Genomic DNA, 27,348 nt, shown 5'->3' with positions numbered 1-27,348 from the left:
TGAATGCTGAGTTAATGAACAGCATTCTTACATAGGTATTCCTCTTGTCCAGATGGGATAGGGCAGTGTGCGGTGCGATGGCGATTGCATCGTCTGTGGATCTATTGGGGCAGTAAGCAAATTGAAGTGGGTCTAGGGTGTCAGGTAGGTTAGAGGTGCTATTTCTTGGGTACAGGAACAATGGTGTCCATCTTGAAGCATGTGAGGACAGCAGACTGGGATAGGGAGAGATTGAATATATCCGTAAACACTCCAGCCAGCTGGTCTGCGCATGCTCTGAGGATGCGGCCAGGGATGTTATCTGGGCTGGCAGCCTTGCGAGGGTTAACATGCTTAAATGTCTTACTCACGTCGGAGGAGAGCCCGCAGTCATTGGTAGCGGGCCGCGTCGGTGGCACTGTGTTATCCTCAAAGCAGGCGAAGAAGGTGTTTAGCTTGTCTGGAAGCAAGACGTCGGTTCCCGCAACGTGGTTGGTTGTCCTTTCGTAGTCCGTGATTGTCTGTAGACCCTGCCACATACATCTTGTGTCTGAGCCATTTAATTACGACTCTACTTTGTCTCTATACTGATGTTTTGCCTGTTTGATTGCCTTACAGAGGGAATAACTATACTATTTGTATTCTGGAATATTCCCAGTCACCTTGCCATGGTTAAATGCGGTGGTTTGCGCTTTCAGTTTTGTGCAAATGCTGCCATCTATCAAGGAGAAGATATGCTTAATTAGCTTTGTTGTTCACTGCCATCTGAGCACTTCACTACCTGGTACTAGAGCTCCTCAGAGTCACTGTTAAAAAGGCTATTTAACCTGGGAAAACAGTCAGGCCCGGACCAGTCAGTCTGTGACCAAGAGTGACAAGGTATTTGTCATCATAAAGGTAGTAAGAGTGGTGTATCCTATTAAGCCAACATTGCTTCCACTTACATTAAATCCTTCCTGTGCTGTGTCTGTTTTCCTAACATTTGCCATGGCTCTATCGGAGGAAGGTGTTGCCCTATCAAATTCCTGACACAGTTCACATGTCGCATCTCATCCTGCCAGCAGCGCCAGACAAATAGCATGCTAACTCCACAGGAGCTTCCCTACTGGACCTACAGGACAAGACCGCCTCTGTTCTGCTCTTCTTTGGATATTAAAGGTCCTCTTCGCCGGCGCCTGGCCAGGACACTACTGCTTAGCGCTGCGCACCACAAATGTTATGTCTTGGAAATGTCAGGGACACGCATGGAAAATGATGGAAAATTAAAAGTCTTAAAAGCCAGAAAAACACATCTCTTTCCCTCTCTAACAGCAATTTGTTCCTGGTCACCACCATAATAAAGTGAAAAGATGAGACTACTCGGTGCATTTGTGATTTGAGGAAGGCTCATCACAACAGATGGACAAAAGTTCACACAAGAGAAAATGGAAAAAAATGTGCATCCAACTAAGCACATTCATTGAAGAGGCTCAAAGACAATGTTCTCGTTTTAACGCCTGGCTTTATAATTAAGTCAAGAAACAATCCCCATATATATTTTCATTGATTTCTGTTTCGGAAGAATTGTGAGCATTAAGTCAGGGTCAGTGGTGTGTAACATAGCATTACAGTGTGTGTGTGTGCATGTGAAGATAATAGTCTCATACCCTCTTCTCCACTTGTTCCAACTGCTCCTTGAAAAAAGTGCCCAGTGCTTTCATCTCTGTCTCTTTCTTCTCCAACTGTTTAGCCTGAAAGAGAGGAAAACCAGAGATTGGAACCGGTTCAGGGAACAGAACCGAACCGAAAGCTAGAAAATAACAATATTTTTGGAGACCAAAACCTAAGCCGGGAAAGACAGTGATCTATTCTGTTCCGGAACAGAAGCGTCATTTGAAAAGCATGGGAACCGGTTAGTAACGTTATATTACGATCCGGTCATGTTTTCCCAGTCCCACAAAAAACACAAAGTGACTATGCAAAGCTCTCACTCTGTCACTCAGAAATGTATTCTAATGTCTGCCTGTCAGTTGAAAATCTTTGCCAGTGTGTGTCTGTGTGTGTAGACCCTTCCCCCTCCAAAACATAGTCTACTGTAGCTGACATTACAAGCATGATTCAGAAATTAGGGAGAGATCTTTAATTAGAAAAGAATGGATATGTTTTTTCAATGCTAGTTAAGGATACTATAGTCATGTACTGTATATCATGTTTTGCATTGGATTTATTAACTACAAAAATATAAGATGTGTTTTAATTGTAATTCTGGTCCTGCTCTGCACACAGAAGCTTGTTAAGCCAACCCTCTGAAGTTCAAAGACATTCAAAGTTCCTTTATAGAAGCTGCTTCTCTGTAGGTATAATTCTGTGGGCCTAATTAAGATAATGCATGTCATAACAACAAGATGTCCATAGCTTCAAGCCAAGCCTCCTCCTCCACCCGCTCTCGCTCTCAATACCCACAAAATTTCAGTTGCATCCCGAGCCCTACACTTGTCTGTCCAATGCATGTGAAACCTTGCTCCATAGCAAACTGCTATATCCTCGCTGATTGGTGAAGTACTTTAATCAAACTAAATTTGATTTCAGAGGTTTCAAAAAGAACAGAAAGGAACGATATAAACCATGACTTTTTGGGGTTATATAAACCATGACTTTTTGGGGTTATATAAACCATGACCTTTTGGGGATATATAAACCATGACTTTTTGGGGTTATATAAACCATGACTTTTTGGGGTTATGTAAACCATGACCTTTTGGGGTTATGTAAACCATTACTTTATGGGGGTTGGAACTGGTTCATAACTATTTTGCTGGTCGGAAGAGTGGAACGAAAAATTAAAAAAAGAATGGTTCTGTTCAGAACGAAAAGATTGGAAAATGATTTAGGTTCCACACACACACACACACACACACACACACACATAGCGGTCAGCGGTGGATAAGGGTAGTAAGACTACCCTGTACAAGGCCACAGTCAGACTGCAAAAAGAGGACATTAAAACAATGGTGTCAATGGAGTCCCAAAACAAGCAGAGAAGGCAACGCATTGAAAATGACGATGATTATGATGATGAAGGTATCATTCAGGAACACATCAAAACCTCCATAACAACAAAAATGACAAACAAATACAAACAAGACAAACATGCAAACTGACATGCATGCTGGAGTCCTCGTCCATGAGACTGTGCTCCTGCCCCTTTCTCTCTGGCTGTGTGCTGTCGTGTGTCCACTCCTGTAGGTCTACTGTGTTGTGGCCTGTAATAACTGTAGCCTGCCATATACCATAGAGACACTAGTGTCTGTGAGAGAGGGAGAAGAGGTAGAGGAGAGATAGTTCTGCAAGAGAGGTAGAGTTAGTAGAGTAGGATGAGGAAGAAGAGAATAGTGTCCATCTGTAGGAGCGTTAGCTTACTAGTGAGTGAAGAGATTAAGAGCTGAGTTGAGAGGTGGGACAAAGAGCAACAGACGTCACTGAGGACAGCTGGTGTCCCCAAACTGTCTGGAGACAACTGAGGAGACGGCCAGGGAGGATGGGCACAGGCTGACGAGACACACAGAGAGATAACACAGCAGGGATGCACTTAAAGACACACAACAAACACACAGACGCACACAAACACTCTCTCTCGAACCCCGTTGGCTGTGCTCAATGTGCATGGTGGACGCTGGCGGTAATGCGAGGGCTTCCTACAGCACTGAGCCGAGAGAGTGTCACATGTAACAGCCAGACAACAGAACGCAACAAAGCTCAACCCCAAATTACACCCAGATGAAAATTACCCCCTTTTCCTCCAGTCTCCTGTGTCTCTCACACAGAAAATAACCTCCATCCCTACGCAGATCATATGTCATTTTCGAGCTAGATAGTTCTGTACCGCGGAGGCAGAGTGGCCTGCCTGCATGCACACATTCAGCCTTAATGCAGGGAAACAACAACACTGTAGTTGGAGCAGACAAAACCGTGAGGAAAAGAGAGGGATATTAACATCAAGCTGTGATTACCCAGGCATCCACATCTTCAACACACTAGTAAGGTCAGAGATTGAGAGAGTGAGGGAAGGCAAGAGAGAGAGACAGACAGACGGAGAGACTGAGTGAGAGGATGGGGGGGTAGTGAGATGAAAAAGGATGCAAAGAAAAGGAAAAGAGAGCAGCTCTGTTGATCATTATGAGGCAGAGCAGGTAAAGGGGGGTTATTGAGAGGCAGAGTGGGTAAGGGGGGCTATTGAGCGGCAGAGTGGGTAAGGGGGCGGGTTATTGAGAGGCAGAGTGGGTAATGGGGGTTGTTATTGAGCGGCAGAGTGGGTAAGGGGGGTTATTGAGAGGCAGAGTGGGTAAAGGGGGGTTATTGAGAGGCAGAGTGGGTAAGGGGGTTATTGAGAGGCAGAGTGGGTAAGGGGGGGTTATTGAGAGGCAGAGTGGGTAATGGGGGGGTTATTGATAGGCAGAGCGGGTAAAGGGGGTTATTGATAGGCAGAGCGGGTAAAGGGGGTTATTGATAGGCAGAGCAGGTAAAGGGGGGTTATTGAGAGGCAGAGTGGGTAAGGGGGGTTATTGAGAGGCAGAGTGGGTAAGGGTGGGGGGTTATTGATAGGCAGAGCGGGTAAAGGGGGGTTATTGAGAGGCAGAGCGGGTAAAGGGGGGGTTATTGAGAGGCAGAGTGGGTAAAGGGGGGTTATTGAGAGGCAGAGCGGGTAAAGGGGGGTTATTGAGAGGCAGAGTGGGTAAAGGGGGGTTATTGAGAGGCAGAGCGGGTAAAGGAGGGGGTTATTGAGAGGCAGAGTGGGTAAAGGGGGGGGTTATTGAGAGGCAGAGCGGGTAAAGGGGGGGTTATTGAGAGGCAGAGCGGGTAAAGGAGGGGTTATTGAGAGGCAGAGTGGGTAAAGGAGGGGTTATTGAGAGGCAAAGGAGGGGGTTATTGAGAGGCAGAGCGGGTAAAGGAGGGGGTTATTGAGAGGCAGAACAGGTAAAGGAAGGGGGTCATTGAGAGGCAGAGTGGGTAAAGGAGGGGGTTATTGAGAGGCAGAGCGGGTAAAGGAGGGGGTTATTGAGAGGCAGATCGGGTAAAGGAGGAGGTTATTGAGAGGCAGAGCAGGTAAAGGAGGGGGTCATTGAGAGGCAGAGTGGGTAAGGGGGGTTTATTGAGAGGCAGAGTGGGTAAGGGGGGTTATTGATAGGCAGAGCGGGTAAAGGGGGGGGTTATTGAGAGGCAGAGCGGGTAAAGGGGGGTTATTGAGAGGCAGAGTGGGTAAAGGGGGGTTATTGAGAGGCAGAGCGGTTAAAGGGGGTTATTGAGAGGCAGAGTGGGTAAAGGGGGGTTATTGAGAGGCAGAGCGGGTAAAGGAGGGGGTTATTGAGAGGCAGAGTGGGTAAAGGGGGGTTATTGAGAGGCAGAGCGGGTAAAGGGGAGGGTTATTGAGAGGCAGAGCGGGTAAAGGAGGGGGTTATTGAGAGGCAGAGTGGGTAAAGGAGGGGGTTATTGAGAGGCAAAGGAGGGGGTTATTGAGAAGCAGAGCGGGTAAAGGAGGGGGTTATTGAGAGGCAGAGCAGGTAAAGGAGGGGGTCATTGAGAGGCAGAGTGGGTAAAGGAGGGGGTTATTGAGAGGCAGAGCGGGTAAAGGAGGGGTTATTGAGAGGCAGATCGGGTAAAGGAGGGGGGTTATTGAGAGGCAGAGCAGGTAAAGGAGGGGGTCATTGAGAGGCAGAGTGGGTAAAGGGGGGTTATTGAGAGGCAGAGCCGGTAATGGAGGGGGTTATTGAGAGGCAGAGCGGGTAAAGGAGTTTTTTTTTGAGAGGCAGAGCAGGTAATGGAGGGGTTCAAGCGGGAAGCAGAGAGATGATTCGTCATCATTATAAAAGCTGCTTATTGGTTTAAAAAACACAGAACTGGTGTGTTAAATAGGCTGCAGGATGGGAGGGGTGGTAATTTGATTTCATAAAGAGTGCTGCTCGTATGAAAAAGCTCAAGTTTGGCTGAGAATGCCTCAGTGCTGCATAGAAGCTAGACAGTACAGAGAGCCAAGGAGAGGATGGTTTCCACTGTCTGAGATAGAGGCTGTGGGCTAGGGTCACAGAAGTCAACCAGGGACCAAAGTTTATAGAGCTTTCAGTGTACTGTTCTTCAAACAGGGTTCCTAATCGAGCCAGCACGTGCTTAGAAACACAATGCATTTACCTAGCTTGTGTCATTGCTAAGTGCTTAACCTGCCCTTTCCTGTGTGAGACGGTCTGTGACACGATTTAAAGACCCCTCAAGTCTTCAGTCGGCAGTAGGTGTGTCTGTTCCATTACAGCCTCTCCTCTCCCCTCTAGACTCACAGCCAATCAGCCAGCCAGCCCAGCAGTAAAGATGACCGCAACTCCAGTCTAAATTACAGGCATTACAATCACAGTAGAATCGCCTGAGGAAAATCTCCCTATTAGTCCCTGGTGTTCAGGACTGGGCGACAGCAGAGCTGAGGAACGTACTGCTCCACCAGAGGAGAGAGGCATTAGCTCTGAAACACTGCTGCTGTGTTATACTCTCGATGTCCGCATGTTTGACGTACTGTCTGCAAGTCTTATTCATGTTGTCGAGTAAGATCTACTCCTAGCCTACATATCTAGCCATGCACATGTCACACTATATAATACAGCAAATAGTCATGATGTGATGAGTTTTAGTGCACAATCTCAATGGGTGGTTATAGCAAGTTGCTAAGGAACAGCATCTTCCCTATAGCTAACTCACAAACATACAATCTGACAGCCTTACACTCGGACATGCAGACATGCATGCAGACACACCATCACTAATACTAATGAGTGAAACCCTGAATCGAACCAATGGACCAGCAGCACTGTAGTAGCGCTATAACGCCGGACTTAATCCCCTTTTCTCCCTGACCACACACAGACCTTGTCATTTTTTAATTCATCCTCTTTAATTCGCCGCAGAGACAAAGGCAATCTGATGGGCTCTCTCCTTCACCGCAGAGCCTCCTCTGGGGATCTGGAGCCGGCAGATAATACTCAGCCAAGCATGAATTACAGAGATAAGTCTTGAAATGAGGCTTGCTGGGCGCTGGTTTTCTCATAAATAAGGCCGTCCACGCCTCGTTATCTGTTGGACTGCAACTCAGTAAACAGGCCGGATGGGATGGATGCAGGGAAACAGGCCGACCCAGGCACGCTGAGAGAGAGGCTGATTCTAGAACCATGTGTTGGAACTGGAACTGAAGACCAGACCTAATGAATGAGAGGAAACTGATGAGGTACACAAAGCAGAACAAGGCTTACACAGAACCTAAAGAACCAGACAGACAACTTGTTATCAATGGTGAGATGAGAGATATAGGCTAGCTTTACTCAAATCAATTGTGCACAATGCAAATACAATACTATGCATATGAATCATGTCAATATTGAACACAGACCAAGCTAGATGAGAAGAGACACTTGTTGTTGTAACAGACCACTCCGAATCAGAGCATTGTGACAGCTGAATTCCTCATTGCCCTCATCTAGCTTACATCCAGTATCTCAGCATCACAGTGCAGTACAGTTATTATAACACATGAAAATAGTACCACTCACTCAAACACACACACACCCCTGCGCTGTTGTCCCGTACTGAGTTTCCATCCGATAGCAGCAGTCTCAGCCCTGCCTGGGTTCCCTCCCTCTGCTCCTCTGTTTATTTACTCTGATGTATTTATTTAATACATAGCTCCCAGCTATGCAATAAATTAGCAGTTAATAATCAAACTGATTACCCAGAGTGGGAACTGTCTGGGGAGAAGGAGAATATGGGCCACTGGCTTTCCTCCACTCATACACACATATTTCAAACTCATATTAACACACACACACACACATACAAAATATAGGCCTAGACTCATATACTGTATGTAAACAAATCAAAAACACCCACAAATTATTTCACATCCTCCAATAAGATGACGTCTCATTATGCATCTTTCAGACCACGGTTATCAGTCAAACCCATTACTACTGACTGAACAAAACACAGACAGTATGGCCGATAGCGTTGGGCGGTATCCATATGTTCATACTGTCATACCGTTTCTGTACCATACCTGGGTATACGGTATTACCGGAAGTACACACAAGTAGCTCTATTTAATTTTTTTTTTACAAAAACTGACGCACATAACAATTTAAGCAACAGGGATCTTGATGTCTCTGCTTTAACCAAGAAGCTTGATCTTGACATTTACCCACTTAGCTAGCAAGTTAGCGAACCACATGCATAGCTGGAGCCCTGAGCTGGATATAATTTATTTGACAGATCTTTGACGTCTTAAAGTTATACTGAACTTTAAGTTATAAGCAGTGACGTAGCACGCACCCCCAGAAGGCGGGGGTGCCCCCAACCCTAAACATATTCTTTTTCTCAAACTCTTTGTTTTCAATCACCTGATGCAGCTTTATCCAACTGACTAATTCTCTTTCCCTCCAAGAGTTCCTCCTGCACATCTCTGAGAGGAGAGCACTGAGCAGCGGATGTGTTGCTTGCCATGGTGTGCCTGTTCAGACTGTGAGGGATAAAATCTCTCTGTCTCCTCCACCTGCTGTTACGTCTGCAATTACTGGCATTCTGGGCTGCTTGTGAGAGGCAGCTAGCGGAGCCTTAATAGCTTTACATGCAGAAAGATGTCAGCTCTGAGATTACAATTACCGATAGAGCTGGGTTATCTGTGCAAGCCCTGTTTACTCTGCTGTTCACTCTCTCCGCACAGCCCCGATTACTGCTGCTACTACTATCTCTCTGATAAACCAGAGAGAGAAAGAGAGAGATGGAGAGAGAGAGGGAGAGAGAAAATTAGAGAGAGAAAGAGTACAATACCAGACAAGAGTGCAAAGGGTAGGTATTAATTGAATCACCCTAAGAGGTGTGAGCACCCTACAACAAAACGCTAGAAAATATACAAATATACTATCTAACGTTGAAGTTCTGTAGCATCCATACTGAGCAGTCCATCCGCAAGTAGTTTGTACGTGAACAGAATTGGGCTACATAGGGTAGCCCTCAATACAGAGCATCTGAAGACATGATAACGTGGCTCTGTCTGCCATCTCAGAGAAGAACCCAGGGCTGTCCAGTCGTTCACACATGACAGGTCACGACAACGAAAGGACGGCCAAAAGTGTCACCTGGGACTTCTGCCAGTGGACGTCCCCTCATTGTGATCTGATCGATTTCATATTAACCCTCAACTGGCACGTTCTTGACGTATTGCACCACAGAAGACTCTTCACTACTCATTTGCTTCAACCATTAACACCTTTTTTATATGAAAGCGAGCAAAAAAAGTTGAAATGCTAACAATATAGCTGGATTTGTATGCATCTGAGCCACAGTAATGAAGCATGCTGCCATATGCCTAAGTAGAGTGGGTCTTTCTAGAAGAGCTGAGCACACAGCTGTTGCAATTTCGAGGAAAACCAATAAAGGGATGTAGTCTGAGTGTGTAAGACGCTCGTTTTTTAGAGACAATTGGCTCCACGTTGAGGAAATGTGAGTAATGTAAACGGAAACGTAAGAATTTCCAATCAAACTAAACATCTGTTGGATCACACAGCAGCTTGCCACTTTAAATCCCCTATCCATCTTCACTAGAGGAGCGTTTACTATGATCACGGTAGTGCAGTGTGCCACTCTACCATTCATATTATAATGGAGGTAAATGGCTTAGGCTGCTGCTGGACTGAAATCCTTATGAAAGTGTGAGCGATTAGGGCCTATTAGATTATCTGGGGTGATATCATAACATTTGTCTCTAGCTTTCCTAGGAGAGGGAAATTACACACTTACAGTACAGTAGGGTAGGTAGAAGAGTAGCCTACTGTAGGTCTTCATGCAGCACGAAGATGGACCCAGAGCTGGGATACAGAACACTTCTACTGCCATCCAGTGTTGAGATGAGGAAGTGTCTTAAGGACATCTTGGCTGGCTGGGATAAGGAGCACTGGCTGAAGTTAACCTTGTCATACATTGACAAAATCAGCAGGTTAACTACATGCTAATGTCGTGGTAACCAAGTTCACAGCCCCCCCCAAAAAAAAGACATTAATCTGAAAACATAAAGACATGCATCTTACAGCAAAAATTATTTGCTGTAAGAGAGAGGGGTAAGATATAGAGCCATACAAATATGGATTGTTTACATGTGTATTCATGTTGTATTTACTGAGGATTCACTGTGATTAATGTAGAGAGTCGCAATGTGCAAACAGCCCTGAGAAACCGTAGATGGCATTTGGTGTGAAACAGTATCAGAGGCGAAGCTGGGAGGCTGCTAATGAAATGAGCTTTTTAATTGTAAGGACAGGGAGGGGGTATGCTAATGTGACTTATCACCTATTTCTGCCGACATACTGCAAAAGGGCATTAATACATTTTAAAATACAAAATCCCTTCAGCCCTTTTTCTTCCCTCTTTCTCTCTGAAATTAATCTTCTGAAGAATTAACAAGGACTATTCATAGGGCACAGAGCAGCAAGGGCCTTGGCAGGAGGAGAGAGGGATGAGGAGATGAAGAGGAGGAGGAGGGGGGTGTCCAGCGGTTTAGTTGGATGAAGACAAAAGGCTGGAGCGAGGGATGAAATTAAAGGAGGGCCCTGACGCTCCACTTCACATCCTCTAGTGATTTGGCTTGAAGTGACCCCGGCTGTCGCACGGCGCCAACCCCGAGAAAGACAAGAGAAAAGCTTTTATCACCTTCCCTCTGCTAATAACATTGCTATTCTCTTACCCCGTCTGACAAAGGTCACAGGAGGGGCTGGGCAATGAGCATAATAGTGCACTAATGAATTGAGTTGATGCAGAGAGAGACCTTTGGAGAAATACCAGGGTTTGTCAGAGATAGTGAATCACTGAGACACAGGAGGGGAGGTATTGGTTAGACCAGCTGGTCCATGGTCAAATACTGAAGCATCACTAACACCAACAATAGTCAACCCAGGAAATTAGCCTAGTAGTCAAATGATGCTTCATTACTTCCTTATCCTAATCATTGATTTTATGTGTACGGGCCCTTTAATCAGTAGCAGTTAGGGATGCAGAGTGGTGTGGTAATGGGTTGCCAGAACTCCAGTTTATCCTGCTCACTGACTGGATCTCTATGGAGCTAAGGCCATTCACAGAGACACTCAAGGCCATGCAGGGCCTATGAAAGCAGGGCAGGGCTCCAGTTAATCCTGGATGAATACCCAACCACCGCATAGTATCAAACCATAAAACCAGACTCTGAAGCTTCCATCCCCTCAGTGACGTCTAGGGCCAGCCGACATCAACATCTCTACGATAAAGCAAACTAAAAACACCATTGGTACCGTATTCAATTAGGACACTCCATGCAAATCATGGCCCCTTTCACATCTGAGGAGGGTGATGGAGGACGGTCTACTAATACAGCTGCAGATCAACCAAGGTTAAGGGTCGACATGGTTACAATCACTGACATTAGTGTCCTGACTAATCAGGAGGCAGGGAGGGGACGGACTTGAGGGAGATTGGGGGGTGAACTGCAATTACCAGTTACCCCTTCTCTCACATCAGAGGCCCGGGCTCTGGTGGCTCATTGAGCATTCCCCACACGCTCCCTCTCCAAAGAATTTCTATTAGTGTCCGGCGTGTGTCTGAGGGAAGATAAGAGCCTCCACAACACGTCTCTTTGCAGGCTTACTGAAAGGGGCTACGTGTAAAACACACGCTCCCCTCCTATCTAAAGCCCCAAGAAACTCTCTGAGTTCAATTTACCGCTCACACACAAGATAACGCAGCCCTGTGGGTGATGAGTGAGGGAGGGGAGGGGTTAGGGGAGAAATACAATCCATCAAGAATTGGAAGAGTGGTGTGTGGGGGTGGGTTATTATTATTTATTTTATTTTAATTTTACCCCTTTTTCTCCCCAATTTCGTGGTATCCAATTGTTTTTTAAAATAGCTACTATCTTGTCTCATCGCTACAACTCCCGTACGGGCTCTGGAGAGACGAAGGTTGAAAGTCATGCGTCCTCTGATACACAACCCAACCAAGCCGCACTGCTTCTTAACACAGCGCATGCAACCCGGAAGCCAGCCGGAGGAAACACCGTGCACCTGGCAACCTTGGTTAGCGCGCACTGCGCCCGGCCGCCACAGGAGTCGCTGGTGCGTGATGAGACAAGGACATCCCTACCGGCCAAGCCCTCCCTAACCCGGACGACGCTAGGCCAATTGTTTTTTAAAATAGCTACTATCTTGTCTCATCTGAGAGTCCAGCCCAACTTGAGTCGATTTACAGTGGCTTCCATAATTCGAACTTTTAGAAATGAGAACAGGTATGCAACTATCTAATGACTATTTTAGCATTACGGTAATGTACAGCCGCTTCTCCAGGCGGAAGCATGTGGGGACATAGAGGTTGCCTCTGTCCAAGGTTGGATACGCCATGCTAGGAGATACTTCCCTCCATGTGGGGACATAGAGGTTGCCTCTGTCCAAGGTTGGATACGCCATGCTAGGAGATACTTCCCTCCATGTGGGGACATAGAGGTTTCCTCTGTCCAAGGTTGGATACGCCAGGCTAGGAGATACTTCCCTCCATGTGGGGACATAGAGGTTGCCTCTGTCCAAGGTTGGATACAACATGCTAGGAGATACTTCCCTCTTTTTGGCAAGAGAAAACGTATCTTTTGATGTGGACGAAGTATTGTGGCCAGACCCAGGCCGGAGAAGAGATGAAGCGTAGCTTAGCACTGGTGACTGCCCCCCCCTACCAATTCCTGGACTGCCCCCTGGGACCCCACACACACAATTGTGTTCTTTACTGTATTCTAAAGAATATACTTTTGGTTTACATATGTTTATGGTTTTGTTGTATGCTACTGTATACAACAGTAATGTTTGGCCTAATAAATATTTTCTGTTTCTACATTGCATTGGTGTTTACAGTGTACTTGTTACCCTTCTCAGCAGATTACTTTCACTGTAGAACATTGTATTGAAATGTAAATTTTAGCCTATGAAAGACCAAAGAGCTTTAGATTTAGAATAACAGTGTTTACATGGTATATCCAAAAATATACTATTATGAAAGCAGTGTTTGCCATTTGATGCAAATGCTTCATTCTGACATGTGTTTATGGCATTTTGAATGCAGTGTTACATTTTGAAGGAGATGTGAGGCATTTTGCATTTTGTGTGTGCAGTTTTGGGAATTGTGTGTAGAGTTTTGAAAAAAGGAGACAGTTTTGAAAAACGTGTGTAAGCAGTTGGAAAAAACTGTAAATGAAGTGCTCTTAAGAGAGAATTCAATATATCTGGCTTGCTAAAGTGACAAAATACACTCTGTGACATCAAGGAAGATCTAAAGCCACTTGATCATTTATTTAATGTGATTTGTGAATCATTAACGCCCGTCCCTCATTTTAAGGACAACCCTGCAGTGTTGAGGAAGCTACTCTGAAAATATAGTTTACCAAGCTAACAATGACTTCACACTGGAAAAAGTTCAGCTGTAAGATTCATAAAGGATAGTGCTTGTGTCACTGCTAAAATGATAACGCATATTGTAAACCTTTCTATTAGTAGTATTTCCCAAGTATCTCAAAACAGCCCAGGTGGTTCCACTCCACAAGAAGAACAGTAAAACAAATGTAGGAAACTACAGGCCTGTGTCGATCCTAAGTATCTTATCCAAAGTTGTTGAGAGATTTGTTTTTAATCAAATTGAGGGATACCTTCCTGTGCATAAAACTTCTTTATGAACTACAATCTGGCTTTAGAACCGCTCATTCCACTGATACTTGCCTTATCCACCTTTTTGACCACATTAAACAGGAAAGTGAGAAGGGGAACTATACAGGCATGGTCACGTTAGACTTGCAGAAAGCTTTTGACACTGTGGGCCATGATATTCTCCTAATGAAACTGAAATGCACGGGTCTAAATTATGTAGCAGGGAATTGGTTTAGGTCTTATCTGATCAACAGAACACAAGTATGTAATGTTGGTGATGTTCTGTCAGAGGCCAAAGAAATACCCTGTGGAGTACCGCAAGGATCCATTTTAGGGCCTCTCTTATTTCATATATATGTTAATGATATGCCAGATACAGTAAAGTGCAAACTCCTGCTTTATGCTGATGATTCAGCCATACTGGTATCAGGGAAGGATACAGTTTACATAGAGGAGACCCTGAGTAAGGAATTGCATTTTGTTAGAGATTGGTTGTCTGACAACAAATTGTCACTATATTTTGGAAAAACTTAATTGATTTTGTTTGGAACAAAACATAGATTGCTTAGTGCTGACAAGATAACGGTAAACTGTGCAGGCAAGGAGATTGAATCTAAAACAAGTGTATCTTATCTTGGTGTGTCCCTAGATCAATCCATTTCTGGAGACCTGATTGCTGCTAAAATTCTTTCTAAAATGGCAAACAAATATAATTTTTGTAACACTAGATATTTTAACATTAAAGATAAAAGAAACTGCTTGTCTCAACTTTGATTCAGTGTCATTTTGGTTATGCCTGCTCTGCTTGGTATAGTGGGCTATCACAAAGCTGAAAAAGAGAATGCAGGTCATGCAAAATAATGTTATCAGGTATATACTGAACGTCCCCCCTAGGACCCACACAGGGGTACAGGAGTTCCGGCAGGTTGGCTTGTTGCCTTTGGAGTCCAGAGTGGACCAACTTAAACTTAATCATATGTTTGACATCTTAAATGATTGTGTCCCAGGTTACATGAAAAACAACATTGATATATGGTCTATAACCAACACAGTCACAATACCAGAGCTAGTGTTATGTCTTGTAAAATCCCAAGAGTAAACAGTACTGCGAGGAGCACGTTTTTCTATATAGGCACTTGTCTATGGAATAGCCTTCCCTTGGAGATCAAGCAAATAAAAAGTTAAAATAGCTTTAATAAGCAGGACATGTTCAATAAAAAAAAGCCCTAAAAATATACTTTACTTACCTAAAGTTACTTTGAAAAAGTAGTTGACTACATCCAGACTACTTCGTGAAAAATTTGCAGCAGTGGAATAAGTACCCAATTGTCATACTTGAGTAAAAGTAAAGATCCCTTCACTGAAAACGAATCAAGTAAAAGTGACCCAGTAGAATACTACTTGAGTAACAGTCAAAGTTTTTGGTTTAAAATATACTTTAGTATCAAAAGTAAATGTAATTGCTCAAATATACAAGTAAAAGTCTAAATGATTTCAAATTCTTAATATTAAGCAAACCAGACCGCAAAATTATTTTTTTTTTCTTCACTGTAGGTATAACCAGGGGCACACTCCAGCACTCAGACGTCATTTACAAATAAAGCATGTGTGTTTAGTGAGTCCGCCAGATCAGAGGCAGTAGGGATGGCCAGGGAAGTTCTCTTGATAAGTGCGTGAATTTGACAAGTGTCCTGCTAAGCATTCAAAATGTAACGAGTACATTTGGGTGTCAGGGAAAATGAATGGAGTAAAAAGTACATCATTTTCTTTAGGAATGTAGTGAAGTAAAAGTTGTCAACAATATAAATAGTAAAGTAAATTACAAATACCCCAAAAAACTACTTAAGTAGAAGTTTAAAGTATTTTTACCTAAATACACCACTGAAAATGTGCATAAGTAAATCTGAAATGTCATAGACCACAAATTGCTAGACAGATCACTTTGGGGTCAAATGTTAACAGCAGTGCTTGACTTCGGCAAGTCAAATGTTCTACTGCTTGAGCTCCTGTTCCTCTTTTAGAATATTATCTAACAAATGTTGTGGAGCTCGTGCCCCTAAATACTGTATAAACAGTACTGGCACCCAAAATGAGTACCGGCAACTATTTTAGTCCAAGTCAAGCACTGGTTAACAGAATGTGTCATTTAGCCTATTAAACACACCACAAAAATGTTTCAAGTGAAAATTAGGCAGGTGTAATGCCAAAAAATACAGAACAGGACTGCCTACTTCAATTATATTTGATAAAAAACAGTGTGTAGTTCCAGTAGTTAGCTACATCACTACATGGCAAGAAAGTAATTAACTACTGAAAACACTACCTAGATTAGATTTTAGTTCAACTACCACCATGGGCCGGATATCAATCCTGATGACATGGTCTTTAACCCATTAGATATTAATAAAGCAAACTATAAATATAACGATTGTGTTGATCCAGATATTTCCTCAAATTGACCAGAAATAAGTCTATCGCTTGTGATGACTATAATGTTAAGCAATTTAACAAACCTGTATAGCAGTTTAACTCATTTCAAGACAAGCTTATTTTCTACCTTTCACTTAAACGGTCCCAGTCTTCCTAAAAATCATGACCGACTTGTTCATTATCATTCTTCTCTCAGTCATGAATTTTCCATTGTTGCCCTTTTAGAAACATGTTTGACTGAAGAGACATCCATGCTTTATGACATGACTCCTACAATACTGTTCACCAGTGTAGAACATCCAGAATGTGAGGAGGAGTGTCCATTTTTCTTCAGAAACATTTTGGATTATTTGTAAGAGATGACCTCTCACTTATGTCAAATAACATTGATGTTGAATCTCTTTTCATAGAAATTCCCTCCTGTAAATGTTTTGGTGGTAAAAAAAAAGAAGGGGTAATTGGATGCATCTATCAGCCACCCAATTCTGACACTGGTAGTTTCATTGATATCCTTGCATCAACCTTGGATTTAATTAATAATGAAGATAAAATTAGTTTTCTATTGGGTGATTCCAACATAAACATATTTAAAAGTGAGAACCACTCTGACATCTGACCTTTTGAATACTTTATCCTACAGCTATCTGTATCCCCTCATCTATAAGACCACAAGACTGACCAGTTCATCTGTATCCCCTCATCTATAAGACCACAGACTGACCAGTTCATCTGTATCCCCTCATCTATAAGACCACAGACTGACCAGTTCATCTGTATCCCCTCATCTATAGGACCACAAGACTGACCAGTTCATCTGTATCCCCTCATCTATAAGACCACAAGACTGACCAGTTCATCTGTATCCCCTCATCTATAGGACCACAAGACTGACCAGTTCATCTGTATCCCCTCATCTATAAGACCACAAGACTGACCAGTTCATCTGTATCCCCTCATCTATAAGACCACAGACTGACCAGTTCATCTGTATCCCCTCATCTATAAGACCACAAGACTGACCAGTTCATCTGTATCCCCTCATCTATAAGACCACAGAGTGACCAGTTCACCTGTATCCCCTCATCTATAAGACCACAAGAGTGACCAGTTCATCTGTATCCCCTCATCTATAAGACCACAAGAGTGACAAGTTCATCTGTATCCCCTCATCTATAAGACCACAGACTGACCAGTTCACCTGACACCCTTATTGATAATATCTTTATGAATTCTTTGAATAATGTGGCTAATACAGGTTTGCGTTATACTGACATTTCTGATCACTTTCCAATTTTCCACTTCTCTTTGGCAGCTGGAAATGAACAGATGGGAATGATTAGTAGCATTAAACATAGAATATTTAACAAAAGTAATTGTGAGATGTTTAAGATGTTGAAAATGTTAATAATTAGGCCGATGTGGAGTCTGCTTACCAGACTTTTCTCACATCTTTCAATTCTGTATTTCATCATGATGAGAAAGGTGCCTCTTTGGTGAAATCAGTGTCTTCACCAAATCTATGCAAACTGGTATTGTTCCTAAAGATTAGAGGCTCAGTTATCCCCCTCTATAAATCTGGGAATCCAAGATCTTTTACAAATTATTGCCCAATATTGTAAGGCGTGCATACTGGCGGTAGAGAAGTCAGGCGCAGGAGAGCAAAGACTGGGTTACAACCGCGCAGTTTAATGATAAAAACCACTATGGAACAAAAACCATATATACAATGGGACAAAACCCCAGACATAACGTGCACAAGCACTTACAAAAAAACAATACCAGACAAAGACATGTGGGGAACAGAGGGTTAAATACACAACATGTAATTGATGGAATTGAAACTAGGTGTGTGGGAAGACAAGACAAGACAAATGGAAAATGACAGGTGGATCGGCGAATGCTAGAAGACCGGTGATGACGACCGCAGAACGTCGCCTGAACAAGGAGAGGGACCGGCTTCGGAGGAAGTTGTGACAAATATCTGTAACTTGTTTTTCAAAAATCCTAGAAAAGTTAGTGTTTAAGAGAATGTTGAAATATTTAAATCAACACTGTATTCTTTATGAGCACCAACATTGTTTTCGTAAAAACTACTCCACAGATATGTCTCTTTTGCAACTTATGGATAAAATCTTTAAAGCCCTTAACAACAATGAATACGCTCTTGGCATCTTTTTAGATTTATCCAAAGCTTTTTACACGGTTGATCATGGAATAGTACTTTCTAAATTGCATTATTACGGTTTTCATGATTATACATATCATTGGTTATTTAGTTATGTTTATGACAGAGAACAATGTGTTTACCAATTAGACAATGTGATACCAATTAGATTTTATCACACAATAATTTTGATTCACTAATTAATGAATCCAACTCAGTTATGGTTCCAGACAAACAAATTATCTTAAAATGTTAAAAAATATAACTTTATTGTATTCACTCATAAGAATAAGAAATATTGTAAATAAAATTGACAGAATCTCAATTGGTGGGAATGAAATGGAAGTCCCATCCACTATATTCCTCAGAGTTCTAACTGATGAAAAGCTTTCCCAGAAAGATCATATTCATTTTGTCTGCAGCAAAGTTATGAAATCTGTTGGAATTAGAAAGATTAGTGGTTTGGTTCACCAGGCTTGAGTCCTAACCCTATACTATAGCACAATTTACCCATATCTCATTTACTGTAATATTCTCTGGGCCAATACATACTCCTCCTACCTACACAAATTACTCATCATACAAAATACATTTGCAATACTAGCCACCTCCTCTACCTGGCTCCATCTGAACCATTGTTTAAGAAACTCAGTATCTTGTCTATTCACTACATTGTACACCAATTATACACTGTCATCTACAAATACTCATACCTCCCAGACAGTTTACCTAAACCCTTCAATGGATTGTTCATTCTGAAATCCATCTATATAACACAAGACTGCAATAACCTTCACCCTCCCCACATCAATTATCAGATACAGAGGTGCCATACTCTGGAATTCTTATCTTCACCTCATCATCCTTCAATAACTTCACGTGAAGACTGGGGTTCAGCTTGATGAACCAAACTACCCGATAATCCCCTCCATAATCAAACATGTTTTTTCTTGTTTACTGAGCATATATTATGTACAATTATAATTAATGTGCTTTTTTTAAACTGTTTGAACAGCCTTTTTTTGTACTTATATTTGTGGTGTGGTTTTCATAAGCCCTTATGAGCTTCTAACCTCACCTGCACACTGTTTTTGCCAGGTTTTTTAGCTGTACTTTTTCGTCTTTCGCTTCTTTACTTTGGCGCGAATAAAAAAAAATATAGAACCAATAAAACCAATCTACTGCAAAATGTAGTTAAATGACTTGTTGAAATACATGTAGTACACGACTCCCCAACACTGCAACCTTGTTACATGAACTGAACTCTTGTTTTATATTGGTGAAACTATTCCTTTTTTCCCCATTGAACATCTAATAGTCAAATCACAGTGCAAAAGCAGGTGAGCTGGTTCTAGTCTTTCCAGGCTTTTAGTCAAAAGAATGCATTCCATCCGCAGTCTAGTGTTTCAAGATTGTAATATGGCTCAGCCTATAGTATCTCCTGCAGCACTGGAACAATGTCCACAGTCACACTCCACAGCAATGCATTTCGGTGTAAACTGTGCTAGTCCAAACATTCCTCAAGGGGGCAGCAAATACCACATGTATGACCTGGAAGAGTGCAGAAACAGAGGGTGGTGAACAACCAGAATAGAGCGTGGACAAAAGGATAGACAATCACAATGCAAGACCATCGTCCAAAACATGTTCATGTTCTTAACATTCAGATAGGAATAATGTTCACACACCTTGTCTTATAGTACCTGTGAAGTGAGAAATAGTACACTTAATACAAAAAAACCAATACTGCTGATTAAACCAACATTACGGGCATGGAGCTGGGCTGTGGATGGAGAGAGGGAGGGGGACCTGCAAACAACAACATTAATCACACAAATTAGTTCTTATTGGACAATTATCAGCATATTATTATACAGTATTATGCTGTGTAGTACATCCTACTAGGTATCTTTCTGTGTGGGGTGGTGGTGAGTCTGCTGCTTGGTTGACAGGACCTGCACCCCTCATCCTATGAAAACTGAACACAACATAGGTTCGTTTTGAGGCGAACTTAGCTCCCAAAACCAGGAGCCCCTAAGTTTTTTTTCTCTATAAACAACTTATCAGTGACTTGTTGACAATTTATGAAGTGTTTCTAAAGGGTTGTAACACCGGGAGAGGGATGGGTGTGGAGTCAGACGCAGAGAGCACAAGGTAAACGGGAAAAACGCTTTAATGTCCTCCGTAACAGGAACAGGTACAAAATAGGGTGAAGCCCAAAACACAGGCGCAAACAACAACCCAAAACCACTGTTACAAACACCGGACAGCGAAAACCCAAAATCAACAATACACCACTGACGTACAATAACAACAAGCACAAACACAGTGGGCTAAACCAACTTAAATAACACCCATCCCAAAACCAACAATACACCACTGACGTACAATAACAACAAGCACAAACACCAGTGGGCTAAACCAACTTAAATAACACCCATCCCAAAACCAACATTACACCACTGACGTACAATAACAACAAGCACAAACACCAGTGGGCTAAACCAACTTAAATAACACCCATCCCAAAACCAACAATACACCACTGACGTACAATAACAACAAGCACAAACACAGTGGGCTAAACCAACTTAAATAACACCCATCCCAAAACCAACAATACACCACTGACGTACAATAACAACAAGCACAAACACAGTGGGCTAAACCAACTTAAATAACACCCATCCCAAAACCAACAATACACCACTGACGTACAATAACAACAAGCACAAACACAGTGGGCTAAACCAACTTAAATAACACCCATCCCAAAACCCCAACAAGGAACAGGTGAAAACAATTAGACCAAAACAAACCAAAAGGAAAAAGGGATCGGTGGCAGCTAGCAGACCGGCAACGACAAAACCAAAAGGAAAAAGGGATCCGCCGACCGCGTAAAACTAAGCACAAACACAGTGGGCTAAACCAACTTAAATAACACCCATCCCAAAACCCCAACAAGCCACCCGAACAGGAAAGGGGGAGCCACCTTCGGTAGTATTCGTGACAAGGGCTTATAAGTAGTTACACGTCACATCATTTTTCAGAATGAGTTTAGCCTAATTGATTTATAAACAATCTATACATGAATTAGACTTCTACTAACAGCCTATAAGATACTTAAACTCTTTAGAACTTGGCGGTATAGTTGACGATATTGGCCAATCTATCCTTGCCCGAAAAACCCAAAGAATTGCAGAGTCAAAGTTGAACTTGATTTTTATCACATACAGTACATTATTTTGTGATATTTCGACATAATGTGACAGCAGATCAATATCAAAATATTGCCACAATGTTACAAGATACAATGTTCCGTTTTGTTCTTAACTCCCTTTCCTCTTGTAACGGATGTTGTCTGGAGATAGAGAGGAGGACCAAGGTGCAGCGTGGTAAGTGTTCATGTCTTTTTAATAAACAAACTGAACACTGGAACAAAACAATAAACGATGTGAACAAAACGAAACAGTACCGTTTGGCCCAAACACTCACACGGAAACAAATACCCACAAAACAAAAGTGAAACCCAGGCTACCTAAGTATGATTCTCAATCAGGGACAACAAATGACAGCTGCCTCTGATTGAGAACCATACTAGGCCGAACTCAAAAACCAACATAGAAAAACAAACATAGACTGCCCACCCCAACTCACGCCCTGACCACGCTAAAACAAAGACAAAAACAAAGAAACTAAGGTCAGAACGTGACACCTCTACTATTCATTTTCCTAGCTTCCTTTCTTCGTTTCCTTTCCTCCTATCCTTTCTGTGCTTCCTTTTCTCCTTTCCTGTTCCCTTCCATAATTTCCCCCTCATATCCTAGCTCCCTTTCTTCCTTCCTTTGCCATCTCCCTTTCCTCCTTTCCACTCCTCTTTCATCCTTATCTAATGTAGCTCCTCTACCTTTACTAGCTCCCTTTTCTTAGCCATTAGGGTTCTTGATATTAATATCAAGTGTACATGTAGCAGTGTGATGTTGTTCCCCTAGATTATGAATAAAGTTGCACACAAGGACCAGTTTGAATAGGCCAGGCCAATAGCTTTTGCTAGTAAATCTCTTAATCATTCACAATCCAAGTATCCTGCTCACCGGCTGGAATTTCGAGCCATGAAATGGGCCATTCATGATAAATTCAGCCATTGGCTGCGAGGGCATAAGTTTACTGTGTGGACCGACAACAATCCACTCAAATATATTCTTACAAAGCGGAGACTTGATGCATGCGAGCAGAGATGGGTTGCAGAGCTGGCACCCCTTGATTTTGATATCCAGTACATACCAGGGCCCAAAAATGTTGTTGCTGATGCTTTGAGCAGAGAGCCATTTGTCCGCTCCAAAGTTCTGCACCGACTGACTAGAATTCCATATGATGTCATGCCGGAGGAAGCCAGGTCTTCGAATGGATGATGTTCAAGACATGTTCCGCCTCTCCTGTGAGCAACCCGAGGCTGGCTGTAGAACATCTATGGCTCCTGGGAGTGAGTTGAGTGGAGCTGGAGACGATGTCAGTGGGTTGGTTTCCTGTGAAGAGGTGTCTGCTGTCCTCCATGCCCACCGATGGTGTCACAGTGAGGGCTGTTTCACATGTGCAGCATCTTGAGAAGTTGATGTCCATGGGTCAGAGCCCTTGACCTGTCCTTACGCACAAGGAGCTGTATGATAACCAGTCGCTGGATCCTGTCATCAGCAGAGGCATGTTCTTTGTAGATAGAGGCAGACGCCCATCTAGGAGAGAGCGAGTCCTTGAAGCTAAATAAACAGTTTATACTCTAAGACAGTGGGGAAAACTCACCACGCAGTTAGGGATTCTGTATCGTGTCTCAAAACACCCAGTGAGTAAGAAGAAAATATTCCAGTATGTCGTACCTGTGTCTTCGAGAGGCCGTGTGTTGAAGAGAGTTCATGATGATGCTGGTCATCAGGGTCAGCAGCGCACATTGTGGCTCACGAGACAGCGGTTTTACTGGGAATCTATGGAAAAGGGTGTCAAGGAATGCGTGGCCCACTGTAAGAGATGTGTGTTGAGTATAGCACCTATTTTTAGGGGGAGGGTGAGGTATAAGTTAATAGGGATTTATTTTTAAATGTTTTTAATGGTAGTACAGAATTGGACAGATCATGATTGATTGTACATTCCAGCACAGTAGGTGGCGACGTGCACCTGAAACTTTTGTTTGCAGACCGCCATTATATCAACGAAGAAGAACAGCTGGATAAGCAGGTTGGTCGGGAAGAGAGAAGCAATGTCATATCGCGTGTCATCACTGCTCCATCATAAGGAGAATGTCTGCTCTGCTTCTCGGAAATCATTAGTGAGGATGTGGACATTTAGTCAACCATAGATTAAAAACAAATAATATTTTATTGTGGTAGGTTCCCTACGTTGTAGCCGCATTAGTACAATCAATCACCTGTCCCTTTGCTAAAGATTCTTTTTTGACTGCATTAAGTCATATATTAAAGTGAGAAAGTTAGTGTGAGAAATGTCTTTTTAAACCAGATTGTCAAGGTTCATCTATTGTTCTTGAAGAGGCACTATGGGAGTAGTCTGGGTAGCAGTCTGCTTCACTATCATTCCCCTTCTTGCCACTCCTTGTCATGCTAAACAACTTTCGCATATGACACAGTACAAGGAGTGGAATGTTATCTAAATAGACAGTAGCTAGGCGGCAGGTATCCTAGAGATTAGAGCATTGGGCCAGTAGATCGAATCCCCGAGCCGACAAGGTTAAAAATCTGTCGTTCTGCCCCTGAACAAGGCAGTTAACCCACTGTTCCCAGGCCACCATTGTAAATAATAATTTGTTCTTAACTGACTTGCCTAGTTAAATAAAGAAAATAGGCTACTATGGGAGCACAGCTTTTGAAACAACTGTCAAACTATTTAGACCATCCTATCAACCAATCAGGGCTGTGTATGTAAATATCTTCAAATGTGTTTCCTAACGCCCACATGATGAGACTGACCATTTCAAAAGCCAAAGGAGGCTCAGAGACATACATTATTTTCATTAAATAAGCACACACTGTGATTTATTTGACTTACAGTAGTGATTTGAAAAACAGGTACACAAATATAATCTGCTTAAATAGACAGTGCATCAACAATAATTCGAACACAATACCACTACATCAATAAAAATGTATTTAGTGATGGAGAATACCATTTGCATAGTTTTAGAGCTTTTGCCAAAAATGATCTTTGGTGTCTGCTTACAACAGAACAAAGCCTTAAACTAAAATGAACTGTGGACCTACATCCTGTTGCTCATTTTTATTTCTACCCGTTAAATCTTTCATAGTATTAGCTCCTGATAGTAGGTTGTTGGGCCAATGCACAAGTTTGTGTGCATGTAGGATGCAAAGACATGGAATTTTGACAACAAACGAAGGACTGTGCAGATTCAGCAATACAAGCCTTGAATCAAAGACAACAAATCAGCAAAGCACAATAGCAATATAACTGTTTATTCTGTACATTATGATTCCAAAGTGGACTGATTTTCAAATAAAATTACAACGCACACATTTCTTGACATGTTGTCAACAACTGTCAAATTTGAAAATAAAGTAGCTGATATTCACATGTACTATGGCAGATTATTTTTGCACTATATCAGCTCTAAAACACCTAAATAGCATAACACCACATAGATATGGCTATTTACTGAATTTAGCCATGCACCAAACTCAATCAGAAGCTGGCATTCCTTTCATTGTGAATAACAAGATACATCTATACTGACAATGACTGATGATGGACTGTGCAACAAAAAGGAGCAACTAAAGGACTAGCATGGAACACATTTTTGAATATTCATAGATGTTTTCAAACAGAGATTTAGATTTACCCATTTTACCCATATATTTATCCGTAATAATCATAATAATCAGTAAGGTATTTCTTTGGTTAGTCAGAAGCAAAGGCATTTCAAGCCCAGGTGGACTAAGTGGGAGGCTGAGGGAGGGTTACACTCCACTCTGTAGCGTGATCCAGGACTGTTCTCTGGTGGAGAGGATGCTGAACGCAGGGTACACAGCCTCTCTGAACACAGCCCTGAACGTGTGCAGATGTTCCCGACGGTCCTTGGTGCTGTGGAAGATCAGTGTTCCCCCCTCATAGTCCAGAGCCACCTCCACCCTCAGTGGCTGATTGGCCATCTCCGCCAGCGCCACGTTTGAGGAGGCATGGCACGCCGTCAGCTTCTTGTTCTTCCACTGCAAACGCCAGGAGGCCGGGTTATGCCCCAGCCGGCTGTGGTCACCCCTCCTGGGCATGCTCTTGTAGCACAAGCCCACTGACCACATGCTCTGGTCGCCCACCTCCACCACCCAGATGTGCTCCCCACTGGTGAAGCCCTGGGAGCACAGGACCTGGGGTGCGGTACTGAACCTCTCTGGGTTATCAGCGTAGGCCTGCTTGGTACCGCTGTATTTGACTGTCTGCAGGTCGTTGGAGAGCAGCAGGCTGGTGTGGGCTGTGCTGAGGTTAAAGGTCAGCTCCAGAGGGTTTAGCAGGACGTGGAGAGACTGGAGGAGCCGGGCCATCTCTGCCCTGAAGTCCTCCATCCTCAGGCTGGCCTGGAGCCGCTTGGGGTTCAGAGGGACCTTGTTGGGCACTCTGGCCACGGTACCCGTCATGACCTCCCTGAGCTGGGGCTCAATTAGCAGGAACCTGTTGATGAACAGACACTTCTCTGTCTCTGTGAGGGCCTCAGTGGTGCGCTGGTGGGCCTCCATCAGCTGCTGCTTCTGTTCTTCTAGAAGCCCCAGGCCACTCTGCCAGCTCTCCCTCTGATGGCCTCTCTCCTTTTCCAGCAGCAGGCTCATCCTGTCCTTGTACCTGCTCACCAGGCCGGCCATGCTGTCCATCAAATCCACAGACTTGGACAGCAGCTTGTCTCCCACAGCCTCAGAGGTGCCCTGGTCCTCAGCAGCCCTCTGTAGCAGGGTCTCGGTCAGCTGCAGCCTGTTGGCCACCGCCTTGCTCTGAATCTCCAGGGCCCGCCTCATTTCCTCCTCGGCTGCCTCAAATGTCAGGACATCATGATTCTGGTGGGTGCCCTCAATGAAGCAGTTGGCACAGAGAGAGGTCATGTCGCTGGCGCAGAAGTACTCCAGCAGGCGTCCGTGGATGGCACAACCTCTCTGGCCCAGCTCAGTCTGGGGCTCCACCAAGTCATGGGTCCTGAAGGACTCCCTCTCAGTGTGGTGCTGCAGGTGCCTGGCACACAGGGACACCTCACACTTTAGGCAGGTCTTGATGGCCAGTGTCTCTAAGTCCAGGCAGTGGTCACAGCGCACCTTCAGCGGCTCTCTCTTCAGGTGGTCTGCTGGCGCAACGGCCTTGTAGCCTTCTATGATGCCGCAGAGCTTGAAGTTCCTTTGCAGTGTCTCTGTACCGCCGTACTCTTCTCTGCACTCAGGGCATTGAGGCAGGCTCTTCTCTCCACCGCTGACATCTGTAGCCTTCTGAATGCAGGCCAGGCAGTAGTTATGGCCACAGGGCAGATACACGGGATCCGTGTAGAGCTGCAGGCAGATAGGGCAGCTGAGCTCATGTTCTAACAGCTTCTCTGGTTTAGACAGAGGCATGGTCCTTCCTTATTCACTTGAATTCTCCACACTGGACTCTACACACACTGAAGAGACAGAGGGAATGAGAGCAAGTCAAGGAAGTAAGCTTTGATATTTGCTGGTAAAGCAAAGTTGAAATGTGTGCTGAGCAACATTCCGAGAGGTTATTGTCCCAAGATTCCTGCCATAGGGGCCGTCCTTGGCAGTAAGCTGCCAGTGCACATTGTTATTAAAATATGTTCTGAATCCAATAACCAAAAGTCTTTTCAAAAATATAACTCAGTCACAATGATTGAAACCCCTCCATCACATTGAGGAAACTGCAATGTGAGATGGGGGAACTCAGTATTGTACATACTGTATAAACACGTGTACCATCGTACTGTGTTTACTGTAAACACCTCACTCTAAAAAATGTTTGTTTTGTTTCATGTTTGTACAGAGGTTACAAGGTTTAATTGAGGTCGATAAGAAGAGGTCT

The 27,348-nt window shown here is 43.4% G+C and overlaps 1 protein-coding gene across 1 annotated transcript; it reads right to left on the bottom strand.

Moving 5' to 3' along the window:
* Window positions 1-24,292: 24,292 nt before the first annotated feature.
* LOC112221990 (E3 ubiquitin/ISG15 ligase TRIM25) lies at window positions 24,293-26,980 on the bottom strand. The gene has a single exon (XM_024384494.2). The coding sequence runs from the start codon at window positions 26,883-26,885 to the stop codon at window positions 25,260-25,262; it is 1,626 nt and encodes a 541-aa protein (XP_024240262.1). The 5' UTR covers window positions 26,886-26,980; the 3' UTR covers window positions 24,293-25,259.
* Window positions 26,981-27,348: the final 368 nt, after the last annotated feature.

This window comes from Oncorhynchus tshawytscha, linkage group LG22 (assembly GCF_018296145.1).
Source record: "Oncorhynchus tshawytscha isolate Ot180627B linkage group LG22, Otsh_v2.0, whole genome shotgun sequence".
NCBI lineage: Eukaryota > Metazoa > Chordata > Actinopteri > Salmoniformes > Salmonidae > Oncorhynchus > Oncorhynchus tshawytscha.
This window is presented reverse-complemented; position numbering and strand designations above follow the sequence as displayed.